The following is a 12,464-nucleotide window of genomic DNA, read 5'->3' as shown; positions in this document are numbered from 1 at the left end:
GTGCTCAAAAAAATGCTACTGTTTTCCAGCTGTCCTCACCTTCTCTTCTGGGATGCCTGTGGGCCCTGGATTCTGGGCAGCACAGCATTATCCCTCCCAACAGCTTTCCTGAGCTGCCAGTCAGCACTACTAGTGACATGGTCTGGATTTTTCTCTGGGTAATGCACAGGGCTGAGAGGGGTTCATTAGGTCTAACATGTGAATTAGATAAAATACTGTAGGCAGTCAGACAGGGCTCAGCCCTCAAGTCAAGGCAAAGATGAAAACTCATTACAACTGTGGCTGGAGATGCATCTATTGAAGGCCAGGCCTCAAGATAAAGAATGACCAGGTCTGACATAAGTTGTAACACCTGATCTAATGAAGTCTAGGTAGACATCAGTCATCTCGATGGATGAGCAAGACCCTTTGACACATCATTTCCTAAAAAGTTCTTTATTCCTTCCATGTGCACTTGCTATGTGGCCTGCTTCCCTACTGGCAATACTAATAATCTTATTGGTTGATCATAGGTGTAACCTAGGTTTGTACACACCTGGTTATGCTCTGTAAAACTTCCCTTGAGAAGCAGAGTCCTTGGCAACCCACTTTCAGGTACCCTCCTGCCGTTCAGGAGTCATATCTGTCTCCCTCAATAAATATTTCCTACTACGAACCTCTGTTGTTCCTTAGAATTCATTTTTTCACTGTGGAGAACACGAACTCAGAATATGGGACATCTAGCAGGAAGTTATAATATTTACCTTTTATTTGCAAGTCCTGATATCACTTGCATATCAGTGCTTCCCTGAACATGGCTTATTTTAGGATTCCTCTGCTGAAAGAATGAGTGGGAGACGGTGTTGGGGAATTTAACGTTGGAAAATAGAATAGTCTGTCTCAGAAGAAACAGACCGCTCCGCTCTTAACCAAAGGTTGGCTTTGTGGACGTGTATGCGCTCCACAAAGCGCATACACGTCCGTTTGCTCGCCAGGAGGCGCGCGAGGAAGCTCCGGAAGTCTATTGCGGGACTGCGCGCCGCCGTCTCCGCGTGATCCTTCTCTCGCATCCGTTGGGCTTCGCGTAGCCGTTTGTCCTGCGCGGCTCCCCGTCCGCGTACGAATCTAGCCCGGGAACCAAGAGTCGGAGGAGCGTGTTCTGTGCGGTCGCTAGCTGGGAACTTGCGGACTCTAGACGTCGTTGGCATTGGCAAGATGTGCACGCTAGGATTGTTCCCCTCGCCGCCTCCTAGGGGTCAAGTCACTCTATATGAGCATAATAACGAGCTGGTGACAGGCAGTAGCTATGAGAGCCCGCCTCCCGACTTCCGGGGCCAGGTGGCCTGGGCGAGGAGGGAGGGGACCTGCTGGATGGGGATAGAGTCGGAGAATTTGAGGGACAGAGGCAGCGTGACGGGGATGAGGTCACAAAAATTGGTGGAGTAGAAACAGCTGTCTGGGCGGGAGACTAGAAGAATGGGAGTACATTTTAGGCCTGGTATTGACTTACAAAGGATGCTGCGGTGCTGTGGGGAAGTCCTAGGGGAGATGGAGAAAAATCACCGCGCAGTGTGAATCTATAACTGACGGTGCTGGAGCCTGATAAATTGAGAAGAATGTCCAGGAGAATAAGGAAGTCAGCCTGGGACTTTTTTTCTCCCTTGCAGAGTTCCTGAGAAGGAAAAGAAAATGAAGTTGACATTTACTGAACCTTTACTATGTAAAAAAGGGAGGCTCTAAGGCAGGTGTTTTCTCAAGTGACTCCTGTAAAAAATTATTCTAGAGCTAAGACTTGTTTACTTCTCTCACAGATGTTAACTTTGTGGAAATGGGAAACAGGTCTATGGAGTCCCTTAACGCTTAGCCCAACCAGGGGTTAGAGTTGAGATAATGGGTTCATGGAAGATTCGGGGAAAAGATTAACTCATTGACATACTCTTCACTTCTGGGCACTAGTGGATCAATCTTCCAGTACTACACCTGGCTAAGGATCCCCTAAAGACCCCTGGGAGGCTGGACCATGGCACGAGAGTTGCCTTTATCCATCACCGGGAGCAAGTGTGGAAGAGGTGCATCAATATTTGGTGAGGAAAAAAAAAAAAATACTTGGTGAGGCACGACAACGGGTTTCCTGGATCATGGTTTACAGATGCTGGAGAAAATGATTTTTTTTTAAATTTAATTTTTATTTTATTTTATTTTTTTGTCTTTTTCATTTTTATCGGTACCGGGGATCGAACTCACAACCGCCTGCTTGCAAGGCAGGTGCTTATGCCGCTGAGCTAAGTCCCCAGCCCCGAAAATGATGTTATTACTCCCTTACTTCGGGTTGCTTTTCAAAAAGCTGTTTCATTTGGGCTTTCTCCTCATGAGAATTGTATAATCACAAATTGTATCAGATTTTCAGTCCTCATTTTGGCCCTCAGGACGGTACACCAGTACTTCCATTTCTCACCTTGCTTTCTGGTTGGTTATATGAACCTCTTCTTTGCACCATTTAATGTCATTATTACTTCTGAACTTTTTTTTTTTTTTGCAGAACCGGGAATTGAACTCAGGACCTCGTGCTTGCCAGGCAGGCACTTATGCCACTGAGCTAAATCCCCAGCCTTACTTCTGAACTTTTATCTGAAGCTCAGCAAGGTTATCTGCTGTAAGGCTGAACTGGTTAACCTCATACGTAGGTCCTTCATTTTGCATATGTAGGAGAAGAGCCACACTAGCTGTGTTTAGGTTTTGGCTGTTGCCACATTTTAGCTGTGTGGCCTTGGGCAAAGTACTTAATTACTCTGTTCCTAAATTTTCTCATTTTATAAGATTACAGTAATGATTAATTGAGTTAATAGGAGTAAAACACTTAGAGAACAAGGTTGGTACATACTAATCTTTTAAAGAGTTAGTAATTTTCATCATCATTATTGCCATTATCATACCTCCCCCCCCCCTACTGGGGATTGAACTCACAACCTCATGCTTGCCAGGCAGGTGCTTATGCTGCTGAGCTATATCCCCCGTCCTGCCATTATCATCTGTAGGAAAAATTCCTAGATGTGTTTATTTTATGAATGGGCTAGGCATGGTGGCAAATGCCTGTAATCCCAGCACTTGGGAGGCTGAGGCAGGAGGATTGTGAGTTCAAGACCAGCGTGGGAAGGGGCTGGGGATTTAGCTCAGCGGCATAAGCGCCTGCCTTGCAAGCAGGCAGTCGTGAGTTCGATCCCTGGTACCGGTAAAAACGAAAAAGACAAAAAAAAAAAAAAAAAAAAAAAAAGACCAGCGTGGGCTACCAAGTGCCAGCCTGGGCTACCAAGGCCAGCTTGAACTGCATAGTGAGACTTTGTCCCAAAAAGACAAAAAAAAAAAAAAAAAAAAAAAAAAAAAAATATATATATATATATATATATATATATGGTGAATGTTATCAAATAGTCCTCTGTCAAAATTGTGCATATGTATGGTCCCACAGGCAGTAAATGTATGAGTGCCTGATTTCCAATATAAGGGTTTTATATTATTTATATATGTATATTTAATTTATATATTTATTTCAGTGCCTTGCTATATAGTCCAAGTTGACCTTGAAATTCCTACATAGCCTAGGCTGACCTCAAACTCTATTCTAAGCCTCTCAAGTGCTGGGATCACAGGCCTGTGCCACCCTTCCTAACCCTAACATAAGTGTGATCGAGTTTTGGTATTTGGAGGCCAGGCATGGTGGCACATCCTGTAATCCCAGCACTTGAGAGGCTGAAACAAGAGAGGATTGGTTCAAGTTTGAGGCTATTGTGGGCTACAAAGTGAGTTCAAGGCCAGCCTGAACTGCATAGTGAAACCCTGTTTCAAAGAGACAAAAAATATATATACCAAATTTTAATATTTGATGTTATAGAACAATTTAATTTGCTTTTTTGGGGGGTAGGTGTTTTTAGACAGGGTTTCACTATGCTGTTCAGACTGGCCTTGAACCCTTGTAGCTACTGTGGCCTTGAATTTGCAGTGATCTTCCTACCTCACCCCTACCTCACCTCCCTAGTGCTAGGATTATAGGCATGTGCCACCATGCCTGTTTTTTTCTTTCTATTTTGGTCTCCTCTCACCTCAGTCTAGACTTCTCTTTCTAATTTATCTTTTTTTTTTTTTTTTTCCTGGTGCTAGGGATCGCAAGACCTTGTGTTTGTCAAGCAGACACTTACACCCCTGAGCTATACCCTCAGCCCTTTTTTCTTTTTAATTAATTAATTTTATTTTTAAAAACTTAAATGCTATTGTGATTAACAAGTTCCAATTTTTGATTGGTTCAGAAGGCCCCTAAAGACTCCTGAGCCTTAGTCACCTCATCTATGATGGGCAGAATGAATTTTAAAAGATTAGTGTGATATATAACTATAAGATCAATACACAGTGTAAAGTGCTTGACCTGTAGTTGCCACTCATTAAATATGCATTTACTTATATGTTTATTGAATGAATGGATGAAACTTATAGAAGGGGACTGAGAGAATCAGAATACTATCTGATTCACAACTTCCTCTCCTTATCAGGCGTGATATGGGCCTTTTTGGGGTGCTGAATGAAATTGCAAACTCAGAGGAAGAGGGTAAGTGTTTTGCCTCCAGCCTTCTCTAGCTCCATGCTTGGTCTTTCCCCTTCATATTTTCAGGAACTCATCTGAAAATCTCTTAGTCTAGTCTCTTACCCTTTAACCCTGTTTTTTCCCATTGTCTTCTCTTTTCCTTTTACTTCCCCAAATTCCCAGAGTAGGTGTATACTTGTAGGTAGGTGCTGGGCAAAAGTATCTAGAGAGTACTTGTCCTCACCTAAGAGGTACTCAGTAAGAAACCTGTGAATGAATTACTCAGCGCTGTTTCCTCAACCCCACAGTGTTTGAGTGGGTAAAGACAGCATCCAGATGGGCCCTGGCACTTTGTCGATGGGCCTCCTCCCTCCATGGATCCCTCTTCCCCCACCTGTCTGTAAGTTTGGCTTCTTCCTAGCCCTCCCCGGGAATGTTTACCCCATCCTCACACCCTGCTTATCCTTTCCAGTCAGGTTGGGTGGGATGGTTGCAGAGGGATGGTCTCCTCTTTGTCCCTATGTCCCCATATCTTGTTCTCCTAGCTCCGGAGTGAAGATCTGATTGCTGAATTTGCTCAAGTCACAAACTGGTGAGTACATAAGCCCAGGGCCCTTGTGGAAGGGAAGTGCTGAAACTTGGAACTTTTGAGGGGAGAGGAAAGTCAAGGAAGAGACACCTTTCACACCTTTCCTGACTGCACATCACTTTTTCACTCCTACCTTCCACTCCTCCTGACAAAAGAGATAAAAGAAGCAGAGCAAAATACTTAATAAAGTATTACGCTCCTGTGCTGTGGTTGTCCTGTGTGGTTGTACACTCCTGTGATCTCAGCTATTCAGGAGACTCAGGCAGGAGGATTATAAGTCCAAGGCTGTCCTGCACCATGTAGTTAGACCTCATCACTTAGAGAGACAGACAGATAAGACCGAGTAGAGTGTAGCTTAATGCTACAGTGCCCCTGGCTTTGATCTCCAGTACTGAAAAAACCCAGACAAAACACACAAACCCAATTATATCCTTATGTGAAAGGGAATCTTAGCTTCTAAGGTGGGTATGGGAAGAGCAGGTTCCAACTCTGTACTTATGTCTGCCTCAGGTCCAGCTGCTGCTTGCGGGTCTTTGCCTGGCACCCTCATGCCAACAAGTTTGCCGTGGCACTGCTGGATGACTCCATCCGAGTGTATAATGCCAACAGGTATGTGGGTATAGGAGGCTGGCCTCAACCTATCAGTCTCTCCTTCCTTTCAGCCTTGGTTCCGAGGGAGTCCCAAGAGTGTCTGTAGGTCAGGAACCAGGTCCCGTGACTTCCTCCAATATGGGGTTAGAGGTGCTCCATAAACGGAGGGGTCTTTTTTTCTAACCTTTGTCCTGTCTGTCTGTCTGTCCCTCATTACCCCTAGGAAATGAGGGCCTTGGATGGGGTGGTTTTCTTCTTTGTGTCTTTCCCACTTTAAATGTGTCCAGGCTCAAAGGCTTAGCATTTTAACTCAGTGCCCTGCTTCTTCACCAGCACTATAGTCCCTTCTCTGAAGCACCGGCTACAACGAAATGTGGCAGCTCTGGCCTGGAAGCCTCTTAGTGCCTCTGTCTTGGCTGTGGCCTGCCAGAGCTGTATTCTTATCTGGACCCTGGATCCTACCTCCTTGTCTACCCGGTAAGTCCTGGCAGCTGTCTTGACTTGGCTTGAGGCTATGGCTATGCCAGGGTGGTGGGTGGTGAGGGGAAATTTTTGTCCTTGGCACTTCTGAGGACTGTGGGAAGAGATGAAGGTGAAGATGGGGTACTGGGATATTCTTAATCTAAAGAACAAAACAGAACCAGGGGCATCTGGATTGTGGGAAGTCACGGGAAGGAGAGTCTTTCAGAGGAATAGAGATATAGGTTTATTTGTTTTCTTTGATTTTTTTGGACACAATGCTCTGTTACATACTTCAGGCAGGTTTTGAACACAGGTTTAAAAAAAGAGGAAGGAATAAATACCCATGAGAGTAGAAGCCACCAAATTGGAGCTGGGCTGGTGGTGTACTCCCATAATTTCACACTGTGGGAAACTGAGGCAAGAGGATCAAATGTTCAAACCTTGACTGGACAATTTAGTGAGACCCTGTCTCAAAAAGGTGGTGGTGGCAGTAGAAAGAGGTAGGTGTAGCTCAGAGAAAGGCCCTGGGTTTAATCCCTGGTAGTGCAAAATAATACAATAAAATTTTAAAAGGGTGGGGATGTAGCTTAGCATTCTAGCTCAGAGCTTACAGAGTTCAGTCCACAATATATATATATATTTTGTATCAGGAATCGAATTCAGGACTTTGCACTTGCCAGGATGCACTTATGCCACTGAGCTTATATCTTCAGCCCCACAATATTTTGAAAATAACTAAGTAAAGCTTATACGAATAAATGCTCTTCAAACCAGGTGTGTTGGCACACACCTGTAATCCCAGCACTTGACAGGCTGAAGCAGGAGGGTTGTTGGGCAGTTTGAGACCAGCCTGAGCTACAAAGTGAGCTCAAGGCCAGCCTGAACTACATAGTGAGACCCTATCTCAAAAAGGAAGAAATAAATAAGTAAAATAAATGTTCTTCTCAAAAAGCAGACATTCCGGTTGAAAATAAAAATAAGAATATAAAGAAATGAGCTAAACATGAGTAGTTCCTCAAAATTAATAGTATAAAAGAATGAACTGCAAAATACTAAAGGTATTTCCAGGTAAAAGAAAAGCCAAGTGTGGTGGCACACACACTTAATCCCAACACTCGGGAAGATTGAGGCAGGAGAATCATGAAGTTTGAGCCCAGCTTGGGTAATTTAGTAGTTTAGTAAGAACTTTTCTCATAAAAAATAAGAAAGGGCTGGGAATGTATTTCCATGTGAAAGCCTGAGTTGAATTCCCAGTGCCACCAAAAGAAAAAAATTTTTGATTATATCCAGTACTAACAAAACTAAGAAAACTAGTACTGTTATGTCAGGTATTATTGGACAGTTGGTGAAAAAAATATATTGTAATACAACTTTTCCAAAAGATAATTTGTTGGCCCATTCACCCATCCATCCATCCCTCTTTTCATCTATCTAATTTCCATACTGGGGTTTGAGTTTAAGGCTTTCACATTGAGCTACATCTCTACTCCTCTTTCGAGACATTTCCTTAAGTTGCACAGGGTAGACTCAAACTTTCGATGGTCCTTTAACCTCTCAGGGTTCAGGGATTATAGGCATGTGTTCCCACACCCAGCTGTTCTTATTGTTACTTATTTATTTTTGATTTTCTTAGACAGGGTGTTACTATGTAGTTGAGGCTGGGTTTAAACTCACAGCAGTCTTCCTGCCTTAGCCTGCTAAGTGCTGAGATTACAGGTGTGGGCCACTGCCCCCAGCCACATCCGAATTTATCTTAAAAAAAGATGTAGTAATTTTTTACTGCATTGTTTACAGTAACAAAAAATTATAGCTGGATGTGGTGGCACATGCTTATAATCTCAGTTACTTAGGAGGCTGAACTGGGAGGATCAAAAATTCAAGGGATGGAGCTGGATATAGAGGCTAATGCAAGAGGAACTCAAAGCCAGCCTGGAATACATAGCAACATCCTGTCTCAAAACAAACAAAAAAAAAGTTTAAGGGTAGCCTGGGCAACTGAGACTCTGTCCCAAAATCAAAAAATGAAAAGAGGTGGGGAATATAGTTTGGTGGTGGAGTCTACCTGGGTTTGATCCTCAGTATTCCCAAAATACATAAATAAAAATAAAGGGGTAGAGGGCTGGGGATTTAGCTCAGTGGCGTAAGTGCCTGCCTGGCAAGCATGAGGTTGTGAGTTCGATCCCTGGCACAAAAATAAAATAAATGGGTAGAGATGAAACTTAGCACTAGTGCACTTGGCTAGCATGCACAAGATCCTGAGTGCCACAAAAAGGAAGATTTAAACATTGCAGGCAACCCCAGTGCCCACTTGGAGAAGCACAGCTGGATAGGATTTATATACCCAGCAGAGCCATTGAAAAGAATGAAATGACCTGACTTGGAAAGATAGCTGTGATTGGGGCTGGGGATTTAGCTCAGCGGCATAGGCGCCTTGCCTTGTAAGTGTGTGGTCATGAGTTCAATCCCTGGTACTAATAAAAAAGAAAAAGACCAAAAAAAAAAAAAAAGATAGCTGTGATTTGTTGTAAAGTTGAAAAGCACTGTGCATGTGACCAAAACCTCACCAGAACCAAAAGGAAGCATTAGGAGGAGAGGCTGTCAGTAACTCAGTAATCCAGGCCAAGTACATGGCTCTGGCAACAAGCGCTGAGACACAGCAAGTGCTCTCAGGTGGTCCCAGTCTAGGTTCTGTCCCCACCCTGCATGTTTGTGGAAATCAGAAAACAATATGGGAGCACAGAGGAGGAAGGTGCTGTGACACGAAAGGCAGAAGGGTAGTCATAGAGCGCACAGTGTTTTGGGAAGGGTAGGTAACTGGGAAGACGAGAGCTGGGAGTCTTGGTCCTAGTGATGTCAGCACAAGCTGCAAGGCCGGCTGGAACTGAACTGTGTTTCAGGATGCAGCAGGTTTACCAGTCAGGTGTTGCCTCTTGGAGACCGGAGTGCAAGCTTAGTCCTTTTCACCCTGACCTCAACATTGCACGTCATCTGCTTTTTTTCTGCAGCCCTCTTGGTGACTTCATTTCCTCCGACCCTTTCCCCTTTGTCTTCCATAATTATTCCTTCTCCCCTAAACTAGATTTGTTCTCAGAGGAGCCACAGGAAGTAGATTTTATTTATTATTTATTTTTGGTCTTTTTCATTTTTTATCGGTACCAGGATCGAACTCATGACTGCCTGCTTGCAAGGCAGGCGCTTATGCCGCTGAGCTATATCCCCAGCCTCAGGTTTTATTTTTTTGGTCTTGTTTGTTGTTTTTTTGTTTTTGAGATGGGGTCTCGCTATGCAGTTCAGGCTGGCCTTGAGCTCACTTTGTAGCCCTGGCTGGTCTTGAACTCACAATGATCCTCCTACCTCAACCTCCCAAGTGCTGGGATTACAGGCATGAGCCACTACAGCCCGGCTATTTTTTTGGTCTCTTTGAGGCAGGGTCTCACTATGCAGTTCAGGCTACCCTTGAACTTACTTTGTAGCCCAGGCTGGCCTCAAACTTGGAGCAATCCTGTGCCTCAGCCTCCCAAGTGCTGGGATTACAGGTGTGTGTCAGGGAAGTAGGTTTTAGAAATGAGAATGTGGAATCATAGGGCTTATTGCTATCCATTTTTTTTTCTTTTTTCAGACAGGGTTTTGCCATGTAGTTGAGGCTGGCTTTGAACTCATGGTGATGTTTCTGCCTTAGCTTCCCAAGTGCTTGGATTACAAGTGTGCACAACCACACCTGTGTTCTTGCCATCTTCTAACTCTACACCCTGTTACTCTTCTGCAGACCCTCTTCTGGCTGTGCTCAAGTGTTGTCTCACCCTGGGCACACACCTGTCACCAGCCTAGCCTGGGCCCCCAGTGGGGGGAGATTGCTCTCAGCCTCACCTGTGGATGCTGCTATTCTGGTGAGTGGTCCCTACCCCCTAGTCATTTCAGCCACACCTGTCTTGAGGCAGGAGAGGTCTTCACGTAATATTGGAAAATACCAAGTAGGATCACTGTCCTTTTCATTCTGCAGCTTACCTGGGGCATCCAGACTCCTCCTTAAATCTACAACTGTCCGTTGTCATTGTAAACGTAAACTCGTGTCCATGTGGTTCAGTCCCTTTCTTGCCTCTGCCCTGATTCTTTGTACGTGGAAGAGAGTAGCCCACTGTGAGCTTATAGGGTACTTGTGCTTCTTTCTCTCTCTCTTGCCCCCTCTCATAGGTATGGGATGTGTCAACAGAGATCTGTGTCCCTCTTCCGTGGTTTCGAGGAGGTGGAGTTACCAACCTGCTCTGGTCCCCAGATGGCAGCAAAGTCCTAGCCACCACTCCTTCAGCTGTCTTCCGGTGAGTGGGAGAAAGGTAGAGGTAAGACCTTCGAGAAAGCCACTTTGCTTCTGGAACCTCACTGTGGACTGCCAGAGGGAGGCCAGGGCAGGTTTTGGAGTTGTAGGCCCTAATCCCTTTGTTGCCCATGTCTCAGAGTCTGGGAGGCCCAGATGTGGACCTGTGAGAGATGGCCAACTCTCTCAGGGCGCTGTCAGGTAAGGGGGCTGTGATTCACAGAAGCTGGGAAGAGGTGATTCCAGTGGGCCCTATCCTCAAGCCTGGCTTCCCACCTCATCTACTTCCTGTGGCCTCCTTTCCCTAACCATAGACTGGCTGCTGGAGCCCAGATGGAAATCGACTGCTGTTCACTGTATTGGGGGAACCACTGATTTACTCCTTGTCATTCCCAAACCAATGTGGTAAGTTACAGCATCACTTCAGAAAGCAGAACATCTGGGGTGTTCAGAGCGAGGCAGCAACCCATACAATACCACTTTGAGGAGCCTTCAGACACACTGATGGTATAGTAGGGCTGACCAGACTGGCGGGAGGCCTGTTTCCTGCCCTGAGAACCTCTGCTTTCGCCCACAGCTGAGGGGAAGGGGCATGTTGGAGGTGCCAAGTCGGCAACAATTGTGGCAGATCTTTCTGAGACAATAATACAGACCCCAGATGGTGAGGAGAGGTGAGTTGAGTGTGGGAGGGGTGAAAGGTAGAGTGGGGTGGTCACAGTCCTCCTAATCTGTTCTGGCTTACAGGCTTGGGGGAGAGGCCCACTCCATGGTCTGGGACCCCAGTGGGGAGCGTCTGGCTGTGCTCATGAAAGGTAAGTGTTGAGGAGGAATGGCTTTGCTCAGGCCAAGGATGCCTGCCCTGAAAATGTGTGTCCTTGCTCTAGCCTGGGGTTTAGCTCTGCGCCTGCCATGTGACTGTCTCCAGATTTCCCCTACTTATAGGCTTTTTCTGTGTGTGTGATGCTGGGACTGAACCTAGGGCCTCATACATGCATCAAATGTTCTACCACTGAGCTATACTCCCAGCCCAAACCAATGTCTTCCTCCAGGAAACTCCCAGGTCCAGGATGGGAAACCAGTCATTCTCCTTTTTCGTACTAGAAACAGCCCTGTGTTTGAGCTACTTCCCTGGTAAGTGCTGGGTGGGCACCATGCCATCTTCTCACAGCACACCCTCCCCCCACCACTCCTGACACCTCCAGGTGCCTTTCACCTGTCCTTCTGCTTCTCCTAGTGGTATTATCCAGGGGGAGCCTGGAGCTCAGGCCCAGCTCATCTCTTTCCATCCTTCCTTCAACAAAGGGGCCCTGCTTAGCGTGGTAAGTAAGCCAGGCTATGGCGTTGGTAGGGAGTGAAATTTAGGTGCTTGGCTGCTGCAGACCTCTGCTTGGGCCCACAGCCTGATACTTTGCTTTTCCATTCTCTGCAGTGCTGGTCTACAGGCCGAATCTCCCACATCCCTCTGTACTTCGTCAATGCCCAGTTTCCACGTTTTAGCCCAGTACTTGGCCGTGCCCAAGAGCCCCCAGCTGGAGGTGTAGGCTGTATGCCTGACCTGCCACTGTTCACTGAGACAGCCTCAACCTCTGCCCCTTGGGATTCCCTCCCGGGGCTGTCACCTGCTCAGTCCCACTCCCCTCACATCTAATAATTAAAAAAATTGTTCTCCATTCAACTGTGTTTTCTGGAGAGCTATATTGGGGTATAGTCTGGAGAGAGGTAAGGCATAGATTTTAGGATAAGATTCCACCCTAGAGGCTGAGAATATAGCCCAGTGGCACAAGTGCCTGGCTGGCAAGGGAAGGCGATTCCCAGCGTCAAAAAAAAAAGATTCCACTTTTTTTTTCTTTTTTGAGACAGGGCCTCACCACATAGTTCAGGCTAGTCTTGAAATTGCCACAGTCCTCCTCTTTACCCTCTCTAGTCCTGGGATTATAGGTATGTACCACTATACTCAG

General features: G+C 45.8%; 1 protein-coding gene across 2 annotated transcripts; it reads left to right on the top strand.

Moving 5' to 3' along the window:
* Nucleotides 1-1,018: 1,018 nt before the first annotated feature.
* On the top strand, nt 1,019-12,181 carry Aaas (aladin WD repeat nucleoporin). Of its 2 annotated transcripts, none has more exons than XM_063254830.1 (16): nt 1,019-1,317; nt 1,936-2,063; nt 4,521-4,576; nt 4,861-4,952; nt 5,098-5,144; nt 5,652-5,750; nt 6,066-6,209; nt 9,961-10,081; nt 10,386-10,510; nt 10,647-10,707; nt 10,821-10,911; nt 11,084-11,177; nt 11,251-11,318; nt 11,556-11,637; nt 11,741-11,825; nt 11,936-12,181. In XM_063254830.1, exons 1-16 carry the CDS (start codon nt 1,195-1,197, stop codon nt 12,152-12,154), a joined length of 1,635 nt encoding a protein of 544 aa, XP_063110900.1. In that variant the 5' UTR covers nt 1,019-1,194; the 3' UTR covers nt 12,155-12,181. The 2 variants fall into 2 exon arrangements, with proteins under 2 accessions (XP_063110900.1, XP_063110901.1); XM_063254831.1 differs by lacking the exon at nt 1,019-1,317 and adding an exon at nt 2,519-2,632 and having other exon boundaries at nt 1,727-2,063.
* Nucleotides 12,182-12,464: the final 283 nt, after the last annotated feature.

This window comes from Cavia porcellus, unplaced genomic scaffold (genome assembly GCF_034190915.1).
Source record: "Cavia porcellus strain 051 isolate PalLab524CR breed Dunkin Hartley unplaced genomic scaffold, mCavPor4.1 scaffold_8, whole genome shotgun sequence".
In the NCBI taxonomy this organism is placed as follows: Eukaryota; Metazoa; Chordata; class Mammalia; order Rodentia; family Caviidae; genus Cavia; species Cavia porcellus.
The sequence above is the reverse complement of the archived record's forward strand: the minus strand, read 5'-3'. Positions and strand labels throughout refer to the sequence as shown.